Source organism: Furipterus horrens, unplaced genomic scaffold (assembly GCF_987537825.1).
Source record: "Furipterus horrens unplaced genomic scaffold, mFurHor1.1.pri manual_scaffold_3, whole genome shotgun sequence".
NCBI classification, from domain to species: domain Eukaryota; kingdom Metazoa; phylum Chordata; class Mammalia; order Chiroptera; family Furipteridae; genus Furipterus; species Furipterus horrens.
In genome coordinates, this window is record NW_028327173.1 from 26,995,001 (window position 1) to 27,020,971 (window position 25,971).

The following is a 25,971-nucleotide window of genomic DNA, read 5'->3' on the forward strand; positions in this document are numbered from 1 at the left end:
CGCCCAGGAAAAAGCTGCCTTTCTCTTTCCCACTTCCTACCTCATAATGCTAGGGAAGGTCTCTTGTTTGACCAATTGGTCATGTGCCCACCTCTATAGTCAACGGTAGGCAGAGATCTCAGCTTTTATGGAAACCATATAGATGGTGTGGTGGTTAATTGGGAGTTGGGGCTGGAGGGGCAGGAGAGGACAAGAAAGGGTTATTGTTCATAGAATTCCAGGTCTTACCCATTCTTCAATGCCAACTCATTGGATCAGAAATTTAGAACTGGAAAGGATCTAGGAATTCACCTAATTAAAACTCCACTTTATAGATGAAGAAATGGAGAATTTCCTTTAATTATGTCCTTTTACTTGAGTCACATTTTTGAGCATTTTTTCCCTCTAAGTTTGTTAGCCTAGACTTCTAAACACCTGTCCTTAAAAGCGGAACACAGCTGAGCTGCCCGTTTTTAGCAGAAGCATGCCCCAGTCTTCCATCCTCATTTCCACCTCAACTTTCTAGCTTAGGGCTACCTTCTTGGCGTTCTCCAATTAAGCAATGCCCTTTTCAGTGATGGCTGGATGAAGGAAGGCTGATATTAATGTGGGGAAGAGAAGATTCTTAAATATAGAATATTGCCAGTGGGCTCCTCTTGAGCATATACAAATTGTCCATTGTTCTAGCACCTGTGAGGAACACAAACTTCAGCAAGATAAATTCCCTAGAGCAGCACTGTCCAAGAGAAATATAATGTGATCCACAACACAAATGTAAACCATATACGTAATTTAAAATTTCTAGCAGCCACATTAATACAATAAAAAGCAATAAGTAAAATTAAAATGTTACATTTAACCCAATATATCCAAATATTTTGACATGTAACAAAGTTATTAGTTATTTTATATTCTTTTTCACTTTTTCATACTAAGTCTTCAAAACACAGTGTGTACTTAAAGTTTCAGCATGTCTCATTTTGGACTAGCCACATTTCAAGTGCTTAAAAGCCACATGTAGCTAGTGGCTATTGTGTTGGACAGTGAAGCTCTAGACAAACACTTCTGTCATAAACACTTACGTGGTAGGATGTAGTCAGTGTGATGTTAGAGGTACAAATTCTGTGCCTGAAAGAGTACGGAAGGAAAGATGGAAAGAGGAAAACAGACCATTTGTATTTAACAGTATTTCCCTTGCGCCCTGGCTGGTGGCTCAGTGGGCTGAGCGTCGTCAGCCTGCAAATGGAAGCGTTGCTGGTTTAATTTCAGGTCAGGGCACATGCCTGGGTTTCAGGCCAGGTCTCTGGTTGTGGGTGTGTGAGAGGCAACCGACTGATGTTTCTCTTCCTCTGCTTCTCCCTCCTTTCCCTTCTCTCTAAAAAATAAATCCTAAAAAAACAAACAAATCTGTATTTCCTTTTTACAGATATCCCTGGGGATAGAACACTAAATCAGTGAATTTGCCTTAAATGCTCAGACTTCTTAGGATAGCCTTTTGGGAAAGGGCATCTTTTTTTTTAAATCTGAGTCCCACAGTCTTGAGAATGAAAGCTTTCGGGAACATTGTTCTGCTGTCTTGGATATTTCTTTTCCCCACAGATTTCATGATTGTTTCTGAAACTCTTCTGCTTCACTCAGCAGCATTTCCTCCCAACTCCCAACTCCATTTAAAGACAGGCCAATGTGTGAAAGGGTTGAGAACTTCCCTGGCATTCGGAGTTACATCCTGGTGAAGAAAGGTTATACTAGGAGGAGGCAGAAACCTTCTCCGGCCTCAATCCAGCAATACCTACTCATATTTCACTTAATTAGAAAGATTCTCCTTAACTCCCATATTTCCAAGAATGATTTCCTATACAACCACAGTCATTATCACCCTTGGTATATTTATAATTGATAATATATAATATACAATTCACATTTAAATTTTTCCACCTGACCAAAAATGTCTTTTATAGTTTTTTAAACATTTTTGTATTTTTATTTAAGAATTTTTTTCTATTCTGGAGTCCTAAAGGTATTTTTCTCTATTATATTCAAAAAAACTTTATATTTTAGTGTAAGGGAAGTCAAATGCAACATGGCTTCAGCAGTAAAGGCATCTGGGAAAGGTTGGACTCTCATTAACCTTCTGTGACTGTTGAACTCTAGCCTCAGGCTTGGCTGATTGAGCAGAAAGCTGGAATACTGCCCAAAGATAAACGATATACCCCAAGGAAGGAGGGTAATTAATGTATAGAGTGTGGATACCTGCCTGATGTTATTTAACTTAGAAGCGCACTGTTCTTTCTGGTGGTCTAGGTGACTATCTTCCATATGGTTTTACTATTAACCCCCTATAAAAAAAGAGACCCTGTCCTGGGAGGGAGTGAATTTCTTCCCAGCCCGCCACCACTGGCAGCAAGCAGCTGCTTTGCCAGTGTATGTGAGCTTCTCCTTTTAAAGCTCTCAGGAATTTGAATCAGAATCTATCCTGAATTTGAACTTCTGGTGCTTTCCCTAACATATAGCTTTTCACATTTAGGCCTTCAATATTTCTGGAATTGATTTTTGTGATGAAATGAGATAGGGGTCTCATTTTATATACATTTAATAAGGATACCCCATTGTCACAGAACCTTCATTGAAAAGACCATCTTTTCTTTATTGCTAAGAAATTCCACTTTCGCCATAAATCAAGTTTCCAAATATGTGATAAAACTGTAAAGACGAGTGAAGAAAGTGATTGTCATAAAAGTCAGGCTAGTGGTTTCCTCAGGAAGGAGGCATGAGATTGTATTTGGGAAGGGCTTGAAACTTTTATTTTTGCTCTAATGATAACATGTCTGCTCAATAATTATTTACACTTACCTTGATTTTATATTTCAAATTATAATTGTTATATTTCCCAATAAAAAAGGTTAATTAAAAAGTAAGTAGAAAAGAGAAATACATTGATGAGACAAGCGCCAGCAATGAAAAGTGAGTTCGTGATTGGGCACTCCGCTGGGAATGCTGGTGCGCGGTGCAGAGGGGGATACAGCGTCCCAAGTGGCAAAGCGAAGACGCAACACTTAACGGAGTGAGGCCAGGTGCTCCGGAGGGACGTGCTCACATCTTTCTCGGACGCTGGCTTGACAGTGCAGCTCTGTTCCCAATTAAGCCACACACCCCGCCAGGGGCGCGCAGAGGGGCGGACCCCGCACTAGTAACACCGCACCTATAAGGACAATCGTAGGAGCCGGAATCTCGCGATGTCTAGGAACGCCACGGAGGCCTCTGGGAGGGGGCGGTCCTTGGGCCGCTGCTGGGCGTTGGAGCTTGGTCTCCCGGCAACTTTGTGCTAAGCCGGGGAGCGAAGGGCTGCTCGGTAACCTTCCTATTGCTGGTCGGGAGTAGAGTGCGGGAGCAGTTCCGAGGCCGCCGCGGAGCCGGGTGGAGTCCGGGCTTTGCAGGAGTATCCGAGGTTAGGAAAAGGCCGGCGAATGGTGGTGGCGGACTGAGGGGCTGCGCCTTGGAGCCCAGGGTTCTGTCCCCGCTTCTGCCGCCTCCCTCACCCTCTTCCCCGAGTGGAAACGGCTTCCGGGCAGCGGCTTGTCTCGTCTGCCCGCGCAGGCTAGGCTTCTGTGGTCTTTGGACCTTTGACTCTTCCGGAGGCCGGCGACCCCTTGCTGTCATTTCCGGCTTCTCCAGGACATTGCAGGAAGCGCTCAGTAAACTTCAGGGCATGCATGGAACTCCGGGGGAGATCGTGGTTGGGGGCCAGTAGAAAGGCACTCCCTGAAAGCAAACGTTCTCAGAGCCCTTAAGTCCGGGATCCTTCAAACAAGTAGGATGCTGAGTGTGAAGCTAGTGGTAGTTCCTTAAGCAGCAAGAACTCATCAAAGAAGAAAAAAGCCTCTGTGACCTCAGGTCTCTGCCCGAGCCTCTGCACTGTGCTTAGGGCTGAAAGAGGGAACTGACCGCGGAGCTCCGGAGGAGGGGGTGGGGGGCCTTGGTTATTTTTTTTATCCTTTTGCTTGCAGGGAGCAGGGAATGGATCAAGTAACTGCATCGAGGGTATGGGGAAAATAAAGTCATGGAGGATTTGCCAGTGGGGTGGGCTACAGTTTGTGCAGTGTGGATCAGAGAGGAAGAAACGCCAGTGTGAGGGACAGGTCTGGTGAGAAAAGAGCAAAAGTCCCCGTTCTGCCACCGCAAAGCTCAGGGGTGCTAATCTGGTTCTTCGATGCAGACCTCGTCTTTCAGAGCTTCATTCGCCTCCCCCAGCTTTGTCATTTCATCATTCTGCCTTCCCCTGTGAGGTCTCAGGTGAGTGGTTTTCCTCTCTCCTAAGGTTTACTCTCATTTGTCAGAGGGAGTTGATATGCTCTCTCTTCCTTGGGAAGGGAAGAAGAGCCACATTTGTTGAGTGCTAATATATACACTATTTTATGCCTCAGACGTTTGGGTAACTGAGTGCAGTTGGAAGGAATACGCTATAATTTTAAAGATGTATCAGTAGCCTCAGGAAAACTTGCCCAAGAGTACTCCTAAGGCAAATAGCGTACTACTAAGTACTGTACTACTGATTTAGGATTAGATTCAGAATCCAGATCTGTAGGGTCCCCAGACTCCTGACACTGTGCTGGTGTTTCCCAAACATCCCATTTACTTGCCACCTAATGATTTGTGTCATGCCTATATACTACCTACATTGTTATTCTTGTATTTTAATTTTTTACTACAGTTATTTAAAAATCAAACTTGTGCCATGGCTGGTGTGGCTCAGTGGATTGAGTGCTGGCCTGAGAACCAAAGGGTTGCTGGTTCAATTCCCAGTCAGGGCACATGCCTGGGTTGTGGGCTGGGTCCCCAGTTGAGGGGTGTGTGAGAGTCAACCACACATTCATGTTTCTCTCCCTCTCTTTCTCTCCTCTTTCTAAACATAAATAAATGAAATATTTTTTAAAAATAAAAATCAAACTTGTCCTAAGAAGACAGTGTTATCTATGAAATTACACATTTGATGGATGCTTTAATAGCTTTACATTTATTCTAAGATACTTGTGAAAATGTTGACCAATGTACCATGTAAAATCATCTTGTGTCAAAAAGATTCAAACTGCATTTTGAAATGCTGTGCACTGCGTCATGCTTTTCCTGAGATGTTTATCTGTATAGGAAAGTCCAGGCAACACATCTGAGTCTAAATTGTCCATCCCCAGTGTACTGTTTTCTTTTTTTAGACGAATAATTCCACAGAAAATGCACCTGGCCCGACCCACTTTGTGTCTTTTTCATAAAACATTGCACTTACATGTTCAGGCCTACTCTGTTCTCAATGTTGTATGAAAAACAAGTAGAAAGTCCGTACCATTCAAGAGCTTACTCTCTCTTTGGAGAGTTAATACATAAATATGAAACAACTTAAAATAGTACTGTCCAGTTGTGCTTTCTGCCTGTGATCAGGGAAATGTTCTATACCTGTGCCTTATGTGGTGGTACCCACTAGCCGCATCTAACTACTGAGCACTTGAAATGTGCCTAATGCAACTGAGAAAATGAGTTTTCAGTTTTAAGTTTAGCCACCTGTGGCTGTTGGCGACCAATTGAATAACCCAGGTGTAGATAGTTGAAATAAAATATTTTTAAGGTCAGTTAATTTGGATGTAGTGCCCTTTCCCTGCCTGGGAAAACCCCAGAGTATACATGTTCGTTGTCATTTATCTTTAGCTTCTTCGTGGAGAGTAAGATTCTCTCTTAACATTCAGGGATTTCATGCTCCAAATAATATTACTCATTTTGAAACTATCATTATTTAAGGCTCCTTTACAGTTTAAGACACTTGTACAAATGTGCAGCTTCTGTAGTTTATTACTAATCAAGTATACCATTTTGAAGGTATCAGTTCTTAAGCTTTAAACCTCAGAGTTGGTGCATTCAGCGTATTCATTGCTTAGTAAAATAGCAAGGAGGAAACTTGGCTCATTGTTACTTTAGCTTAAATTCTGTATCAAATTATTTATTTTTTAAAGTATCTGTCCTATGGCAGAATAGTGAGATATTGCATGTGAAACACTTGATTTGATGTCTAGGACACAATAACTGCACAATAAATATCACTATTATTTGTGTACAGGGATATTTTAATAGTGCTTATTGACAGATATTTTCCATCATAAGCGAATGTCTTGTGGAGGGAGAACATAAAATGTTAGGAGGATAATTTATAAAGTCAGTAAGGGTAGCCCTGTCTGGTGTGGTTCAGTTGACCAGGCGTTGTCCTGCAAGGTGAAAGGTTTCCATTTCAATTCCCAGTCAGGGCATATGTCTGGGTTGTGGGTGCGTCCCCAGTTGGGGCACTTAGAGAGGCAACTAGTTAGTATGTCTCTCACATCAATGGTTTCTCCCTCTCTTTTTCCCTCCCTTCCCTTCTCTCTAAAAATAAATAATAATTAAAGTAAGTAAGGGTAAAGTAAAACCCACCAAGAGCTTTTTTTCTTTGCTATTTCCTTAACATATATCAAGTATAAAAAGCAACTGATTTCCATATGTCTCTGTGACCATCCTCTCTCATTACTTCCTGTATGAGTAGATCTATTTGTATATATAGTTAGTCTTTAAATTTTGTTCCTTCAAACTACATTTAAGAACACTCATTGTAGAGCTGGTTTTTCTCAAACAGTTTGCAATTGAGACTTATTTTCATAGCCAAGGACTTTGTCTCAAAGGACTTGTAGAAATGATCCATGGTAAACAGTCAAACATTGTTCCAGCATTTACAAAGATCTGTGTTCACTTAAAATAATGAAATAATGTCCCAAGTCAGTAGAATTTTGAAGCAGAAAAGGCAAACTCAAATCTTTTAAATGAAGAAATTGAGGCCAAGGAAGGTGATTTGACTAGTCACACATAATAGTGCTAGATTCAGGAATAAAACTATTTTGCACTTAAAAAATTTTTAAGTGTTCATGTATGGATGATACAAGGAGCCCTATTATTATAAATTGTACTTGTACTGAAACTCTTTAGCATTACCAATTGGTTGTAAAGGAATTGGCTTCATTAAGAACTGTAAATAAATAATTAGTCATAATTCTTTTTTACCTCATTGGAATTTGAAAGGTCTTCCGAGAATTTTTTAATTTGGATAATGCATTTCTTTAACATGATGTGCAGGGCCCAGCCCAGTCCAGAGCTGTGCCATGGCAGAGACTGGGGAAGAGGAGACGGTGTCCACAGAGGCCTCAGGATTCTCAGACATGAGTGACTCAGAGTTTCTGGATCTGGAAGATACCCAAGAGTCAAGTACTTCACTTAGCAAGCCTGGCCCTTCTTCTGAACTCCCTGGGAAGGATGGCAAGCTCATAGGCTTACCAAAGTGGAAAAGAGGATTTGATGTCTCATCACCCATGGAGCGATTCCATCTTAAATATTTGTATGTGACTGATTTGTCTACTCAGAACTGGTGTGAACAGCAAATGGTATATGGAAAGGAGCTTCCTGATTTCTTGGTACCTGAGAAGGCAACTGTTTTGGACACTGGTGCTAGCATCCATCTAGCTAGAGAACTGGAGGTTCATGATCTTGTGACTATCCCCATCACCAGTAAAGAAGATGCTTGGGCAGTTAAGTTTCTGAATATGTTATCAATGATTCCTACCCTGCAGTCAGGAGGGCACATCAGAGAGTTTCCGGTATTTGGAGAAGTGGAGGGTGTGCTTCTTGTTGGAGTAATTGATGAGCTGCACTATACAGCCAAGGGGGAACTAGAACTGGTTGAGCTCAAGACACGCAGATGCCCTGTGCTCCCTCTGGAAGCTCAGAAAAAAAAAGACCGTTTTCAAGTCAGCCTATACAAATATATCTTTGATTCCATGGTACAAGGGAAAGTGACCTCTGCTAGCCTAATTCACCACACAAAATTGCATCCAGAAAAGCCACTGGGACCTTCAGTGCTGGAGCATGCCCAGCAGGGAGGCTTCTCTGTGATGTCCTTGGGTGATCTCATGGAGCTGGTCTTATTGTCTCTAACACTGTCTGACCTTCCAATCATTGATATTCTGAAGATTGAGTATATCCATCAAGAGACTGCCATTTTGCTGGGTTCAGAGATTGTGTCCTTTGAAGAGAAGGAGCTGAGAAACAAAGTGCAGCACTATATGGCCTACTGGGTGGGCCAGAGAGAGCCTCAAGGGGTTGATGTGGAGGATGCTTGGAAATGCCGGACATGCAGCTATGCAGATATCTGTGAGTGGAGGAAGGGTGGTGGGGTGCACAGCTCCATGGTAGAGCCCCAAACCAAAAAAGCCAAATGAACAGAAGTTATGCCTTAAGAAACTTTGATCCTTCCTGCTCCTGATGTACTCCATAGAGGAAAAGAGGACCAGTGTCTAAGCTTGGCTTTCATGGAGAGTGTTCTTATTTTGATTCTTTTCATATATTTTCAACCTCTAACCACTCAAGTCTAGGTCCAAGACTCAGGTGAGTGGGAGAGATCTGGGATTATACTGTAGCTGGAACTTCAGTATAGATTGCCAAGAAGACAGATGCTCCTCATGGCTGGAGCAAAGCAATCATTGCTTTCCTAAGAAGACTCTTTAGTTTCTGTTAAGTCTCTTCTCTATTTTTTTCTCAATCAAGGCGTTCTACATTTTATATAATAAAATAGAGTGAAACACTGTCCAGGTCTGGTAACTGATATATATTTTTTCATAATCTCAGCCCTGCAAAGGAGACCACTATAAATGGTTGTGTGTATGCTGGCTGGTTTGGCTCAGTGGATTGAGCGTCGGCCTGCGAGCTAAGTGTCGCTGGTTCGATCTTCCAGTCAGGGCACATCAGAGAAGGAAAACTCTGACTCCAAAAAACCTCCGCTGCCTTGCGGCATACCTCTTCAGGGGAAAGGCTAAGGGAGTAAACCCCGACAGAAAATCCGGAGCCGGAGTCCCTAAGGCGGTTTGACGTTGTAGTCAACACCGGCAACTCCTGCGGCGCACCTGAAGCCAAGCTGTATTGACTCCGTCTTTCCCTTGGACCCTTCAGCTGCGAAGAGAGGGGGGGTCTGCTGCATGGGCAACAGCAGACCCTCCATATCACCCTGCCCAGGCTCTGTAGCTTCAGCGTCATCGCAAGATGTCGATTCAACACGGGAGGAGACAGATACCGTGTCACTCCCGAGTCGGACTGCACAGCCATTTTCGGCGGTGCAGATAGACTCTTAAGAAGCTACACCATCGTCTCTCGAGACGGACGGCTGCCGACAATGCTATTCTAAGCCTTTAAATACATACGTAAACATATTTCCGAAGCTGAATTAGTAGAATTTTAAATAATCATAGTAAATGTACTCAAAGAAATAAGGGAAAATGAAACAGGAAAGAAGTCATAAAATGAAAATGTTAGATATGAAAAATATAATATGTGAAGTAACATTTACACTGTGCAATCCAGTATTACTGCTCCTAGGGATATGCTAAAAGAAACTCTTAGAACAAGAATAGACGTTGTAACACTTTCACAATAGTGAAACCTAAACCTAGAAACTGCGCAGATGCCCATCATCAGAAGAGTGGATGACGTGGTACTGCCGCCAAAATAAATGAGCTACAATAACATGCAACAATGTGGATGAATTTTAGCAGCACAATATTAAGTGAAAAAGTAAGTCCTAAAAGGTTACATATAGTATACACCTTTTATAAAATGCAAAACAAAACAAAAATATTAAAGCAAGATGTAAATATAGTGGAGAGGAATTTCTGTATCTTACAAGGCAGTAGAGCCCTTAGCTGTAAACATCACCAAAGAGCCTAGAGGAAAGATTGATCTGGGCATCGCCTGGAAGATGAAGGCTTGTTTCTGGAGACACTACTAGAGAATTGGCAGAAGTAGATGGAGGGGTGGAGGAGTTGGCAGGGATGGAGTCTCTATATTAACTGGAAGGTCAAGCGTCAGCAGAACATGTGAATATTATTACTGTAACTCCATGTTCTACATAAACTGGCAAAACCTGGACATTTATAGGAGATAGGATAGGTTACCTCTGGAGGCTTTCTGAGTTACACATGTTTTCTTACAGGCAATGGGAATCTTATGATAATACTCCCAATTTACAGAGTGAATGTTATGTGCCAGGCATATTTTGTAATTAAATCTCTGTATTCATTATTATCTTTGGTGAGGGAACGGAAGCCTAAAAGGCTTGTAAAACTTGCCTGAGATCCCACGGTTTGAAAAAAATAGACTATAGCCTAGATGTGTCTGACTGCAGTGCTTATGCTTTTTGCCATATGCTGTATATTTTCCTTGCTGACATTAAGCTTCATGCACTGTATGTTATTCTAGGCCCTATGAAGTTTGAAATCAGATTGGGGCATAGTAAACTGGACCTTATGGAATAAACAGTATTAAGCTAATAGCTTTCAAGAGGAGAACTTGCTCAGGGCTCTGTAGCATTTTCTTATTTATACTAGAAGCTTTTAAGAAGAGGAAAAGGAGAAAATCAATTGGTTTCAGATAGAGACCCTGCCAGAATTCAGCAATTCTGTAAATCAGTAATTTCCTGAGCTCTCAAAGCCTTACTTTAAGTTAACATCTGCTTATCACTCTATGGTTTCTCACAAGATAGTTGAAGCATCTGCAGTTTGGCTCACTAATAATGTTTTCTACAAATACTTTCCCAGTTTGCAGTCTTCACATATATAGTAATTTAATCACTCCCTTATGAATTCTTCCTGAAGTGTTTGAATGTCAAATTATGGACCTCTTGGGTGTTTGTTCAGTGAGTGGGTAAATGAAAAGAGTCATCACAACGAAGATATTTCTTGATTTTTTAAAACGTGCTTCTTAGCCCTGGCTGGTGTGGCTCAGTGGATTGAATGCTGGCCTGGGAACCAAAGGGTTGCTGGTTCAATTCCCAGTCAGGGCACATGCCTGGGTTACGGGCCAGGTCCCCAGTTGGGGGCATGGGAAAGGCAACCACACATTGATGTTTCTCTCCCTCTTTCTCCTGCCCTTGTCCTCTAAAAGTAAATAAAATATTTGAAAACAATTTTGTATTCTTACATGTTTAATCTTTAGTCATCTTCAAAGTACTGTCCATTTGATGCAATATTTTTTGAGATTTTTTTCCATTGCTCAAAACAGTTTTTGAACTCATCGATTTTGATGCCTTTTACTGCTTCTACATTTTGTATTGTTTTATCTTGTCCACAATGGCAAAACGTTTCTCTTTGAGGACTTTTTTCATCTTAGGAAACAAACAGAAAAAAGTCACTCAGGGCAAGATCAGGTGACTAGGGAGGGTGGGGCACAGAGGGCATGCTGTTTTTGGTCAAAAACTGCAGAACACTCAGTGCGATGTGTGCAGGTGCACTCGTAAATCACCCATCATGAAATGGGCAAATGTGTTAAAAGTCTTTAAAAAAAAATTCAATGAAGCGGAACACAACTTCTCACAATAACTCTAGCTGGTACATTGATACAGCCGGTTTCCTAGAACACTCAGCTATGTGAATTTAGCCAAGTAACTTCACCTCTTTTGGTTGGGGTGGGGGGGCTGTACTACAAGTGGACCACCCTCCAGAAGATAATTATGTGTTTTTTTATTTTTGGTGGTGGTGGTGGTGGTGGGCTGGTTCCTCCCACTTTGTTGAATCATTGTTATTCCTCGGTGCCAGTTTTGTCTGAGGGCTGGTGGCTGTATAGGGGGCCTAGCACCTCCGGCCGGTGACAAACGCTGGAAGCTGACTTATAGGAAAGACTATAGTGCAGACATTTGTAAGGTCACAGTATCGGTAGCAACACTTAAAAATGAGCATGGCTCTGAGGCAACCCCAGAGATACCAATCCAGGAATCTCCCCGTGCAGAGGTGGAAGCGTTTGAGGTTTTCCGGAAATGAGCTGAGCGGATCTTATGGGAAATGTAGTCTGGAAGGGATGGTCTATACCCCGGGGGAGCTTGGGAATTCTAGGTGGGCAGTTACTTCCGCACACGCGCAATGGGGCGGTAGCCAGTACTGTATTCTGTGATCTTCCAACCTGTGTTATAAGTGAGTGTGGGTGTTGCTCCGGAGTCTCTGGGGGCTAGAGCTCTGTAAATTGATCTAGGACTTGGAGCCAGAGCTGGGAGCGTGGCTGAAAGGCTTACAGGTATGACTGCAGGGCTAAGGGAAGGGCGGAGAGAAAAACGGGCCCGTTTATTAGCTTATTCCACCGAAGATTAAAGTTAACAAAACGCATGTGCGGTGACTTTGCGATTGAGTTGTGGGTCCTTTCCAATTCTGGAGTACATAGTTCAGAGAGAGCAAGCTGAGGGCTCCCACTGCCACTCAGTGGGTTCCTAGATCCGGGGTGAGTCTGGGGCAGGCTTGATGTGCATTCTTGCCTGTGTTACGGAGCAGGTCCCCTCCCAGATCCCCAGAGCCTGCATTTTCGGGATGGAGGAAGGTGGCAGCTTTCAAGATGCCTTTGCGTATCTATGGGTGGTAGCTAGCGTCTTAGTTATGCAAATGTTGGTTCTTTCAAGGCACCAAGGACATGGGAGGGGTTTTGACCATGGAATGGTGAGGAAAGAGCATACAGGGCCTGCCCAAGGTTCTGTGAATGGTCAGAACTGGTTACCACGCCCACTGCATCACAGGCCATGGTCAGGGATTTAAAAATAAGGCGGCAGCCATTTTGGAGGGAACTAGGGGTTTGCAGAGAGTATAGAGAGATCCATGCAGTTTGCAAGAAGGTAGAATATATCGATGCGACTTTGAAAGGGCAGAGAGAGAACCACGCGCGATCCAGTGCAACATGGCACATGTTTTCCTGGACTGTTATATGGAGGCTGATGACGTCGTACCCCAGATCCTGAAGGAGACAGCTGACAGATAAGGGATGGGGAACTTATGGGCATGTTTTTGGCTTCTAGCCTTTTGGGGAGCAAGGGAGGTGCTGGGTCTTGTGGGAGAACAGGGCTCTGAGCTGAAGCGCTCACTGCCCTCCCCAGGTTGGAATAGTGTAAGAAATAAAGTGTTTTCAACACTAGCTGTTCAATTTTACACCAAGGCGCATGTGAAAGAACCCCCTTTCGCTCTGGAACACCTTTGCTGGTTACAAGAGCACCGTTGGGCCTACCAGAGCCTGCAATAGGAATTGTTAAACCATTTCAAGGGATCTGGGAAGAAAGTATTTCTGAAACTGTCATGCTGTCTTTTTAAGGTATTCTAGCAACCATCACCTGAAGTAACGTATCATCATTTTATATGTGAATTAATTGAAGCTGAGACAGGTGAAGTTACTTGGCTATATTCAAATAACTTAGTAAGTGGACGAGCTGAGATTCAAATCCAGTTGTTTTCCAAATTCCATTCGTTTTTGGAAGATAGCATCCTGCAAAAGAAAAAAAAAGTTTGATTTATTCTTCTTTTGAAACATTTGAGCAGTGAATGTGTAAATTTAGATTTGTCAGAATTTTTTTAAGTGTCACTAAGTGAATCTGCAGGTCTTCCAATGAAGATTGTGTAAGTAAAGCTGTGAGTCCCTCTTGCACATTTTAGCCTTTCTAGGGCCCAGCATTGCTGTGTGAAATTTGAAAAAGCCCAGACTTCACTCAGGAGATGGTGAATTTCGGGGAGGGAAGGTTACAGATTTGGAGTCTAAACTGAAGGGCTCCAGCTTGGAAAAAAAAAAGTTCCTAGGTTTCTGGATCTAGCCTTTGCAATAAAGCCAACCTAATCTGAGCTATCTTACCCCAGTTTCAGAGCAGAGAACAAAGAATCAGAGGAAGGAATGATTTCTGAAGAGCACAGGCTTTTAGTTAGCTTTTTAACTCATTCATTATTATTTTCTTAGGATAAATTTCTGGGAAAACATGCACTGGTTCAAAGGTTAACAACTTTCTGTTAGATCAGTAGGACAGAAATGTACAACATCCATATATTCATGATAATCACAAGTAGAGATGGGTGCTTATAAAATAGGGGCTTTTCTGACTTACTAGAAACATTTTCCCACTAGGTGGCATTCTCTGAGGCTGTAGTGTGAGTGCTTCTTTTGTGACAGAGCATGGTTCTGCCTTACAGTCCTGGTTTTTCATGTCCTCTTCTCTTTTCCATTTTTACTGTCATAGATATCCATGCAAGAGTGCAGAAAATGATCAAATTTCAGGTAAGACATTTATTTATTAAGTCATTTAATCTCTCAAAAATCCATATACAAAGGAAATGTATAGTCGGAAAATGTAGATTGAGTAGATTAGGTCCAAATGAAAATTTAGAATATGGTTAAGTTGATATTCAGGTCACAGGGTCTGTACATAGTTTGAATAAATTTTTTTTTTTCAGATTTAATGTGTTTTATTGATTAAAATATTACATTTGTGCCAATTTCCCTTCCCTCTGCTCCCCTCCACCCGGTGGCCCCCCTCCCTCCAGTTGTCCCCCCCTTTTAGATTATGTCCATTAGTTGTGCATACAGTTCCTCCCAACCTCTCTCCGTCTATTCCATTCCTTCCTACCTTGATCCCCAATTCTTATATCATCTCCCTCCCTTTCCCCATTCCCCCTCCCTATTGACCTCCCCCCAATATGCTTCCCGTACCCACAGTTCCTTTTCCACTCTCGTTGCCTGTTTAGTTTGCCTTTGTTTCATCTCCTTAGCTTCTGTTTTTTAAACCAGTCCCTTTAACATCTCATATAACAGTGGTTTGGATCTAATGAACTCTTTCAGTTTTATTTTGTCCTGGAAACACTTTCTCTGTCCTTCTATTCTGAATGACAATTTCGCTGGATAGAGTATTCGTGGTTGTAGGTTTTGGATTTTCATTACTTTGAATATTTCTTGCCAGTCCCTTCTTGCCTGTAGGGTTTCCCTTGAGAAGTCTGCTGATAGTCTAATTGGGACCCCTTTGTACATAATTCTTTTCTTCTCTCTTGCTGCTTTTAAGATTCTCTCTTTATCTTTAGTTTTTGACATTTTGATTATAATGTATCTTGGAGTGGTTCTCCCTGGGTCCAGTCTCTTGGGAACTCTCCTTGCTTCCTGGACCTGCAAGTCTATTCCCTTCCCCAAGTCTGGGAAGTTCTCCTTTATTATATTTTCACTCAATTTTTCAAGTTCTAGTTCATCTTCCTCATTCTCTGGCAAACCAATGATTTTTATGTTGGGCCTTTTATAGCTGTCCCAGAGGTTTCTGATCCTCTCATTGTTGCTTCCCATTTCCTCTCACTGCATTGGTTGACTGCTTGTTCCTTCTCCATATTCCAGTTTGTTGAAATGAACTCTGGATTTTTGTTCCTCACCATCTGTCTCGTATGCGGTTTTGTTCCTTTCGTTATGAAAGTTTTTCGCTTCTTTCTTATCTTTTTCCTGCTCTTTTGTGAATTCTGTAAGCCACCTGATAACAATGGCCCAGAACTGAGCCTCTGACAGGTTTCTTATCTGTTCATCTGTCAGGTTCTCTATCTGCTGCCTGGTGAGCTGTGTCACCGGTATTTCTATAGTTGCCTGCCTCATTTTGACAGATGCGTTTTGTTTTCTTGGGCCGGCTGTCGGGGGCAGTGCCTGTGTACGCGTCACAATGCAGCGACCGGCGACCGGCGCCTGTCCGCGACCTATTTCGCAGCCCTGTGGTGCTTTCTTTGGGGGCGGGGGTCCAAGATGGATTCACACAGTTATTCAGCTAGGAGACCGGGATCCGTCCTCCCGCCCCCCTGGGCCTCACTGTTCAAGGTGATGCGGTGGCCGCTCTCCCCAGCGCTGGGGTCGCGCACTGCCAGGGGCTTGACTGCCGCCGGGATTTTTCGCCGCCCGCCGCTCCGCAAACAGCTTTGCCCTCTTTAACTCTTACCTGCCCGAATGGCACCGCTGGTTTATAACTTCATATGTTGGGCTTCCGTGTAGTTTTATTTTCTGGAATTTCTAGTTATCCTTTGTTTTGAAGTAGTTGTATTCCTCTCTTGTTGTAGAGGGAGACTTAGCGTGTCCGTCTAAGCCTCCATCTTGGCCGGAAGTCCCATAGTTTGAATAAATTTGAACTGCATTTGCGCACCCAATATTTCTGGTGATCATAGAAAATGGATAACCAACCAGTTAAAGTATTGGCATTGTGAGGATAAAGCAAAACAGTTCCCCAGATTTATTGTGGTAAATATAACATCAGATTTCCAGGTGTTCCTTGGACGAAACAGAGAACGCAGTGCCAAGCCGTACTATATAAACCCTTTTAATGATCATCTGGAAAAATAAGTAAAGGGTGACTTCTCAGGGTCTCCAGCTATTCTTGAGCATTTTCTGTTCTGTGTGCACTTTTAAATCAGGTTGTCAAGGTCCTTAAAGGAGCATGTGACTGCATTACACTTTTAGATTACTTTGGGGAAAATTAATGATTTTTCAATAATGAGTCCTTCATTTAATTTTTCTTACAGGCTTCATTACAGTTTTATAGTTCTATTATTGTAATTCTTGGGCTTTTTTTGTAATGCTAATTCTTACATATTATTGAAGTTGCTATTGAGAATGGTATAGATATTTTTTCATTACATTTTCTTATTGGCTATTCTGTTATATAGGAAAGTATGGATTAATCTGTTTGACTTTATAGTCATGATCTGCTTTACAACTGAGAACTGTGTCATTAGGTGATTTTGTCATTGTGTGAACATCAGGTAGTGTACTTACACAAACCTAGATGATATAGCCTATTGCTCCTAGGCTACAAGTCTGTACAGCATATTACTGAATGAAACAACATGAGATTAAACTAAGCACAAGAAAAAATGATTCAATCAAGAGACACTGTAAACATGAAATGTCTGGGGCTGCTGCCAGCATCACATGGCATACTGTTTTACAGAACACTTGAAAAAAAAAAAAAAGAAAGTATACTCCAAAATAATAATAAATATTATAGTATAGTAAATACATAAACCAGTAATATAGTAGTTTATTATTATTATCAAGTGCTGTGTACTTACTGTATATAATTATATGTGTTGTATTTTTATATGACTGGCAGCACAATTGATTTGTATGTACCAGCATCATCATGAATACATGAGTAATGTGTTGCACTATGAGGTTATGACTGCTACAACCTCACTAGGTGATAGAAATTTTTTAGCTTTATTATAATCTTATGGGATCACCATTGTCTGTGTAGTCAGTCATTGACGGAAACAGCAATATGCAGCACAGGACTGTATGTCAGTTTATGGAGCTCTTACTAAGTCCAAGAGGTTTTTAGTTGATTCTTAGATTTTACAGTTAGACAATCATATACTCTTCAAATGGTGTTTGTCCCTGAGTGTTCAATATGTATGCCTCCATTTTTTTCTTGTCTTATTGCAGTGGACAGGACTCCTAGTAATTGTAATTTTGAATGTTATTGCTAGCCCAAATCTTTTTGTTCCATTTTTAATGGAAATGCTTCCAGTGTTTCACTATTTCCTCTTGTATTCTGATAGATAGTTGATTTTTTGTTTTTGTTTTTAATCAAGTTAAGGATTTATAGCTTGTGAAGATTATTTTCATAAATTGTGAACTTTTTAAATCGTATCCCTTTTAAATACCTGTCAATAAAATTATGTATTTTATCTTCTCTAGTAGAGCAGTTTAGAGAATTTCTATTACATTTCCCAATATTGAACTACCTATGTATTCCTGGGATAAACCCTGCCTAGTCTCAACTTTTTAAAGGGCCAGCTAGTAAATATTTTAGGCTTGAAGGCCATATAGCCTCTATGAAAACTGCCCTTGTAGCTGAGGTAAATGAATGTAACTACATCCCAGTAGCATATCGTTTACAAAAATAGGAGGCCAGCCCACATGTCGTAGTTGCTGACCCCTGCTGTCCCATGCTCTGTATGGTCTTAAATATCTCTTTGTGATGGACATGTAGCTACATGCCTTTTTAAAAAATTTCAGTTTAAGTTAATTAAACATGATTTTAGCTTTATGGTTGAAAGGATTTATTATATCATGTTAACAAAAATTCACATCTTCCTATTTCATTATGCTTATGTGAGTCTGGTATGTTCCCCTTATAGCCCCCGTAACATCTTACTGCACTTACATGTTTACTTTGTATTGTCTAATAGATTGTAAGATCTCTGAGGGCAGTAATAATTTTATTCTTTTTTGCATCATTAGTACAATATATGGCCCTCATTAAAAATTTTATGAGTGAATGAGTGAAGAATATATAAGCAACATTTTAAAATAATTTTATTGAGATATAACTTGCATAATACAAATTGACCTGTTTTAAAGTATAGACAATTAACTGGTTCTGGTTTATCCATGTAACTGTGAAACCATCACTGCTACCTAATTTCAGAACACTTCATTACCCTCAAAGGAAACCCCATACCTATTCCTTCCTTCCCCCTGCCCTAATTTACTTACTGTTTCTGTGGATTTGCCTATTCTGAACATTTTATACAAACGGCAGTCATACAATATGTGATCATTTGTAATTGACTTTTTTTACCCAGTACAATTTTTTCATCTGTTGTAGATACCTTTTTATTGCTGAACAATATTACATCACATGCAATGTTGTTTATCCATTCATTAGTTGATGGATGCCTATATTGGTTTCACTTTTTGGCTGTTAATAATTCTGCTCTGAACATTTGTGCACAGGTTTTTGTGTGGGCATGGATTTTCAATTCTCTTGGGTATATACCTAAGAGAAATTAACTGTTGGGTCATATGGTAACTATGTTTAACATATTGAGGAACTGAGAAACCGTTTTCCTTAGTTGCTGCATAATTGTACAGTCCCACCAGCAATGTATGAGAGTTCCAGTTTCTCCACATCCTTGCTAACACTTGTCTATCCTTCATTTTAGCCATCCTAGTGGGTGTGAAGTGATATCTCATTGTAGTTTTGAATTCCATTTTACTCATGACTGATGATGTTGAGCATCTTTTCATGTGCTTATTGACTTTTCATGTATATATCTTTGGAGAACTATCTGTTCAAATCCTTTGTTTTTAGATTTCATTGTCTTTTTTGTGTTATAAGAATTCTTTCTATGTTCTAGATACAAATCTCTTATCGGGTATATGATTTGCAAGTATTTCCTCCCATTCTGTGTTGTCTTTAACTTTCTTTATGGTGACTTTTTAAATTTTGATGAATTCCAACTTACCTATTTTTTCTTTTGTCACTTACCCTTTTTCTGTCATATTTAAGAAACCACTAGCTAATCTAAAGTCACAAAAATTTACTCCTACGTTTTCTTTAAGAATTTTTAGTTTTAACTCTTTCACTTAGGTCTCTCATCCATTTTTAGTTTATTTTAGTTTATTTTTGTATATGATGTGAGGTGTGTGGAAGGGGAGTCCAACTTCATTCTTTTGCATGTGGATTTCTGGTTTTCCCAACACCATGTGTTAAAGACTGTACTTTCCCCCGTTGAATTGTCCTGGTACTAGTTGAGTATTTTAAATATGATTTTTGTTTCTATCACAGAGTCTATTTCTGAATCAAACATGTAGTAGTTATTATATATAACTCGTACAAAACTCAACAGTGAACACAATATGACCATAAGAAGCTGACATGATTCTCTTGCAAGTCCTCATGTGATTCACACTTTAGTTTGAAGATCAGTGTGCTGTTACAGGGATCATTGACATTCCAGGATGTGGCTGTGGACTTCACTTCAGAGGAGTGGCAGCTGCTTGATTGTGACCAGAGAACCTTGTATTGGAACGTGATGTTGGAGAACTTCAGAAACCTCATCTCATTAGGTAAGGACAGTGGATGGTAACTTTTCATTGTAACTCAGAGTGTATGAATAGTGCCCTTCCTTGAAGATTTGTGAAAGCTGTGAACATTGAAGCTTTAGTAAGTTTGGCCCTGACTCTTAGTGATCAAAGGTTCTTCATCCTCTTCGGGGGTCAGAGAGTCTGTTTATGCTTCTACCTCCCTAATGGAGGAGAAGAGTCTTTCCATTCTAAACACTTTTGTCATCCTTTAAGGCATCCCTCAAGGAGGCAGGCCTGAGATGTGAGGTAGCTGTTTATCCCAATTCTGTGTTGTTTCCGTTAAACAGGGGCTCCAGTTACCAAAACAAAAGCAACCTTCAGGGCGGAGCAAGGACAAGAGCTGCAGTTGGTGGAGGGAGACAACCCACACTGGAGCCACCTGAGTGAGTGAGAGAAAACCAGGGAGAAGAGAGTCTTTGGAATTGGTCAGTGAGGGACAGGCACCTTTGAAATACTTGACAGGAAGCATCTCTTAAAAGCCACACACCTTTGGAATTGACTGGGTACACCTGACATAACATCATCAGATCCCCAAGTGACGCCTTCACTTTCACTCTCCCCACACATCTGCTCTCTTTCTTTGCTCACCTCTGTGTGATGGAATGTCCCTCTCTGTACTCTGGCTTCTCACGCTGCCTGCTCCATCGAGGTCCTTGATTTGTTCCCTAATTCCTAAAATCCTCATTCTCCTGTCCTCACCATGATTGCAGAGCTTTCCCATACATCTTAATCTTAGAGTGTGGTCAGATTGTGTGGATTTGAAGTCTTACTCCACCAATCACTGTCTAATTACTTTGTAGCACAATTTTACTTATAAAATAGGGATAATATTAATCTTTACCTCATGTTTCCTCGTAAAGATTATATGAGTTAATATGTGCAAAGCCCTTCAAATAGTTGGCAGATAGTGAGTGTTCAGCATATATTAATTGTTTTTATTTCAAAACTTTTAGTTACTTTATGGTCTTCCTGATTATTTTCCTTTAAAAAAAAAAATCACATCGTTTCTTTTCTTTTCTGCTTCGTTTGGTAATATTGGTTATCCTTTGGAAATTCTCCTCCAACTTTGAGTTGGTTCCTTGCTAATATGTCCTCACCTTTACTGTTTATTCCCTTTTGCTTCTTGCCTTCCCTGTCACCTTTCTGAACTTTTCTCCACAGTAACTCCCTCAGAAACTTATCACTAAAGACTGAAGTTATTTGTTTTATGCCCCCTTTAGCATTTTTGCTTCACCAATTTTCTGTTACCCTAATTTTATCCCACCTGGCCTTAGAGCAGCGGTTCTCAACCTGTGGGTCGAACGACCCTTTCACAGGAGTCACCTAAGACCATCGGAAAACACATATAATTACATATTGTTTTTGTGATTAATCACTATGCTTTAATTAATGTTCAATTTGTAACAATGAAAATACATCCTGCATATCAGATATTTACATTACGATTCATAACAGTAGCAAAATTACAGTTATGACGTAGCAACGAAAATAATTTTATGGTTGAGGGTCACCACAACATGAGGAACTGTATGAAAGGGTCGCGGCATTAGGAAGGTTGAGAACCACTGCCTTAGAGTCTCTGTTTGTTCTTTGTCACCAATATTCTTCAACCTTCACCATTGTCTTTGTGTCACAGTGAAGGGTGATGACTGGTCTGCTGCTTTGCAATCTCAAAATCACTGTGGTAAGCAATTTGGTTTTTTCCCTCTCAGGAATTTCTCCTTAAGTACTGATGTGACTTATTGCCTATGATTTCAGCGATTAGTTTATCCAAAACTGATTCAAAATAAAATGTTCCCTTTCCACAGAGTCCATAAAGGAAGTATGTTTCAAATGATTAAGACACCATTAAATGTGTTTTAGGTTATCTGGGATCTCAACGTCTGACATTAACCAAATGAATTTTAACTCCTGAAATGGTGTTTAGGCTGTTTATATTCCTGTATTGTGAATTATTTTATATTTTTCTGGTTTATCTTAGATATTCCTGCAAGATTTATTCAAATTAATTTTTCTTGTTACTTTCCTTTATACCCTGTATCGTGATATTGAAATGGCTTTTAAAGCTCTCTATAATGTGATCCCATTTTATTTATCCAGAATCATCCTCCTTTTTTCCTATTCCATAGTGATTGGGTTCTTTAGCATACTCTGTACACAATTTTCTTTTCCGCATCAGTCCTTTTGATTCTGGTGTGCTCCACGCAACTAAAACCTGCATGCTATTAAATCTGAATTCAGTTTTCTCTTTCATGGTAACTGTAGCCAAGATTAATTTCTATCTTCTTTGAATTCCCATCCCAACTCTAATGTGACTCGATCATAAAAAATTGACAAATACTATCTTTGATTTAGAAGAAAGAAAAAAAACCCTATGGCTTTTAAGGCATGTTTTCTTATGATAACACCCTGAAGAGAAAGACTTGTATTGCTTTTTCTTTTACACCATTATGGAGCACATCCAGTGAACATTTCATTAATTCATTGTCGTAAAATCAGGCATTGTGGGCGTTTTCTTTTTCTTTCAAGAAGGCTTTTTGTTGTTTCCTGAGAAGCATTCAGAGAGAGAGAAAAAAAACTAAAGAAAAAGAAAAACCATTACCTTTTTCCAAGTGTGTAAGTTGTAGTTGAAAATGCAAAACATAGCCATATAAAATATAAGTTGATGAGTGTGAAATATTTGTTCAGTGCATGATAACATTACAGTTTTGTTCTAGCTGTCAAAATGCATAATTTAGGCAGTAGCAGTGACATTCAGAGAAAATGGAACTTAAAGTTTAAAGTGTGTAAGGATGGGAGGAGTCTTTTTTGAGATCATGAAACAATGGCTCCTCCCTAAAGATATATAAGTACTAGATAGGATAAAATGGGATGAGGGAAGGCAAGTTACAGTAGGGAAGGATTATGATAGCTACTTAATCTAGACTCTCTGGAACAGAAGGTATTTGTTGAGGACTAGAGGAATGCATGCTTAGATGCTATGAGTGAATTCATTATATTGCAGTTTGTTCACCAGGCTAATTACCCTGGATTTTTCAGTTAATTATTGTTGATTGATGTAACACAGGATGCTGCTTCCTACTGGCTGAAGTGAGAGAAGATAGAAACCCAATCCCCATACTTAGAACCACTTTATAAAGACGTGTATTAATGTCTATAGCCCACTACTCAGTCCAGCTCCATAAAGGATAAGACATAGAGCAAGAGGCTGGGGGTTTTGGGCTAAAACTCCACATGGAAGGAATCTCAGAAACGGAATTATAATTCCCTCTTCCTGTTTTTTTCTTTTTCCTCTCCTTTTTTTAATGGAGCAATGGATTTTGGGATTTATAGGGTTTTGATGATAGGCATGAAAATGTGTGACTTCAGGACCAAAGCAGCTTTTTGGAGATTAGTTAACATGTTAAGCAGATTGAAAGAGAATTTAAAAACAGTTCTTGTCAAATGCAAATATGATGAATAGTTTTCATATATAGAAATCCAGCCAGAATAAAAATGATAGCAAGCAGATAGAACCTGTGCTTGGACTAAGGATAACTTGCTCTTGAATGACCTGTTTGGACATTTGTGTTCCTGGACTTACCAGTAAGGACACAGGAGAATGAATCCCAGCTGTAGTACAGTTTGAGCCCTGTCTACAGATATGTCTCAGCTATGGTTTGGATGGAGTTAGAGGACTGGAGATAAAAGAATATTCCTGAAGGGAACTGACATCGTGTCAGGTGATTAAGAGGAAAAAGAGATGTGGATGAGGGCAATAGGGAGCTATCCTAATAAGGTAACCTAGAAATTAGGTAGTGAGGACTCTGATTCTGATCTGCCTCCTCCAAATCTAGTCTCTGATGTTTCCCATAACTCCCTAGTCTTTTGTTCCCCTGGTTGCTGTAGCCATTAGTCACATCTCTACAGTGGGCTGTCTTCATTCTTTGCACCCTTGTTGAGCAACCTTTGATTTCCTCTGTACCCTACTCACTGTGCCTTGTGCCTGTTTTACTGTCTTTCCACAAGTCCCAAGTTAAGCTACGTGTTCTCATTACTGTCATTCATCTACTCCCATTTCTTTAGTTTTATTCTCAAAGTTCAGAAGCAAGGCAAATACAGGATTTGTTTCAAAATGTGAGACTAGATTTGAAGTTATATAAGTTTCCTCCTGTAACTGTTGATAGAAAAACATTAACTAGGAATGTTTTATTGTACTCCTTTTTAGAAGCTGACTGCCCATTTGTCGATGAATCAGAGAAGCAGCAGGAAAGCAAAGACAATTTTTTGAATTCAGTTTTGTTCACATTCAATAAAATTCTGACTATGGAGAGACTCCGTGGTTATAATAGGGGCACAAGTCTTCTTGGAAAAAATCATATCAATGCAAGAAAAATATATAAATGCAAATCATATGGGAAGAGTTTGCAACCTACTTTAGACTTACTTAATTATAATAGATATTATAATGGAGAAAACCCTTATGAATGCAAGGACTGTGGGGAAGCCGTCAAAAAGAAGTTTCATTTAATTAGACATGAAAAAAATCACACAAGAAAGAAAACCTTTGAATGCAATGACTGTGGGAAAGCCTATAGCAGGAAGGCACATCTTGTCACTCATCAGAAAATTCATAATGGAGAGAGACCCTTTGTGTGCAGTGATTGTGGGAAACCTTTTATGCATAAATCACAGCTCGTTGTGCACCAGAGACTTCACACTGGAGAGAAACCCTATGAATGCAGTCAGTGTGGGAAATCATTCACATGGAACTCCTCCTTTACTCAACATGAGAAATCTCATAAACTGGAGAACTCATTTGAATGTAAGGAATGTGGGAAAACCTTCAGGTATAGTTCGTCCCTTTACAAACATTCTAGAAGTCATACAGGAGAGAAACCATACCAATGTATCGTATGTGGCAAAGCCTTTGGCAACACATCTGTGCTTGTTACGCACCAAAGAATTCACACAGGGGAAAAACCTTATGGATGTATTATATGTGGCAAAGCCTTCATCAAGAAGTCTCATCTCCTTAGACATCAGATAACTCATACAGGAGAAAAGCCCTATGAATGTAACAAATGTGGGAAAGCATTTTCCCAGAAGCCAAATCTTATTGTACATCAAAAAGTTCATACATAGCCCTGGCTGGTGTGGCTCAGTGGACTGAGTCCCGGCCTGTGAACCAAAAGGTTGCTTGTTCAGTTCCCAGTCAGGGCAGATGGCCTGGGTTGTGGGCCAGGTCCCCAGTTGGGGGCGTGTGAAAGGCAACTACATACTGTTTTACTCCCTCACTTTCTCCCTCCCTTCCCCTCTCTCTAAAAAATATAAAATCTTTAAAAAGAATTCATACAAAATAATTCACTTCATGAATATGAGAAAGCCTTAGATATTAAATAAATTTATTAAATAACTAAGATTTCATGGTGAGGAGAAATTAAAGAATTAGAATGAATTTGGAAAGAGTAGGTTTCGATAGTAAGATAATCAATTTCAATCATGTCCTGGAAGTGATAATAAAGATTTTACAGAAACAAGCACAGAAAACATTGGATTACAAATAAAAGAGCTTGGAAAGTAAGCATAAATTAAATTGTTAAGGAACCAGTGAAGACTTCATTTACCATCCCTTAAAAAAAATTTTTTTATAAGACTACAGTTACATAAGTGTGAGTATAAAATACATTTATTCATAATATTACATTATATCTATTGAGTTTCTGCAGTAAATTACATTATATCTATTGAGTTTCTGCAGTAAATTGGACCATTTTCCAATCCTAGCAACATGCAAGGGGAGAATGTGGTTTAATGTGCAGTATGAATTTCAGTAATATTTTTATCCATTTGCTGGCACTTTTAACGGGCGTAGCAATGTTACTGAATCCCAGAATCGTCTCTCTAATTATAAAACTTATAAGGACGTTTTCCGAGATGTAAATACCAAAATAAAAAATTCAATGAGACAATTGAGGGGAAAAAGCAATTGTATTCTGTATTACAATAAGCATTTTATTGAAGAGAATAAATATTTATGTAAAACATTTCCACTCAAATATTCCTCTTTATTGGTGCACCTACATAAGATATAGCATAGCTCGGGTAACATTTACCGTAACTGGGTTATCATCTGTCTGATTTTTGTAAAGTACTGGGTGTCATGATAGCTTGCAACTTTCCAAGAGCTAGTTTTTAGGTCTGGTTTATTTATTTTTTATTTTTTGATAAAAAGTTGATACTTCCTAGGAGTTCCTGGAGGCACCATATGGCAGCACAGGCAGC

At 40.1% G+C, this 25,971-nt stretch overlaps 2 protein-coding genes across 2 annotated transcripts; both read left to right on the forward strand.

The window, feature by feature from the left end:
- The first annotated feature begins 4,139 nt into the window (after positions 1-4,139).
- Positions 4,140-8,625, forward strand: EXO5 (exonuclease 5). Its single transcript, XM_090269195.1, has 2 exons — positions 4,140-4,269; positions 7,120-8,625. The coding sequence occupies exon 2, from the start codon at positions 7,146-7,148 to the stop codon at positions 8,256-8,258; it is 1,113 nt and encodes a 370-aa protein (XP_090125321.1). The 5' UTR covers positions 4,140-4,269; positions 7,120-7,145; the 3' UTR covers positions 8,259-8,625.
- Positions 8,626-11,936: 3,311 nt separating this feature from the next.
- ZNF684 (zinc finger protein 684) lies at positions 11,937-25,706 on the forward strand. Its single transcript, XM_090269196.1, has 6 exons — positions 11,937-11,993; positions 14,060-14,097; positions 19,563-19,689; positions 19,995-20,090; positions 21,344-21,391; positions 23,915-25,706. The coding sequence occupies exons 2-6, from the start codon at positions 14,083-14,085 to the stop codon at positions 24,829-24,831; spliced, it is 1,203 nt and encodes a 400-aa protein (XP_090125322.1). The 5' UTR covers positions 11,937-11,993; positions 14,060-14,082; the 3' UTR covers positions 24,832-25,706.
- The last annotated feature ends 265 nt before the right edge of the window (positions 25,707-25,971 follow it).

What these genes read in the sequence shown, in the direction of transcription:
- ZNF684 (XM_090269196.1), top strand. An exon ending in CAGAAACCTCATCTCATTAG is followed by an intron (nt 19,690 to 19,994) that starts GTAAGGACAGTG and finishes TCCGTTAAACAG; the next exon opens with GGGCTCCAGTTACCAAAACA. An exon ending in CCCACACTGGAGCCACCTGA is followed by an intron (nt 20,091 to 21,343) that starts GTGAGTGAGAGA and finishes TTTGTGTCACAG; the next exon opens with TGAAGGGTGATGACTGGTCT.
- EXO5 (XM_090269195.1), top strand. Translation starts at nt 7,146, where the DNA reads ATGGCAGAGACTGGGGAAGAGGAGACGGTGTCCACAGAGGCCTCAGGA.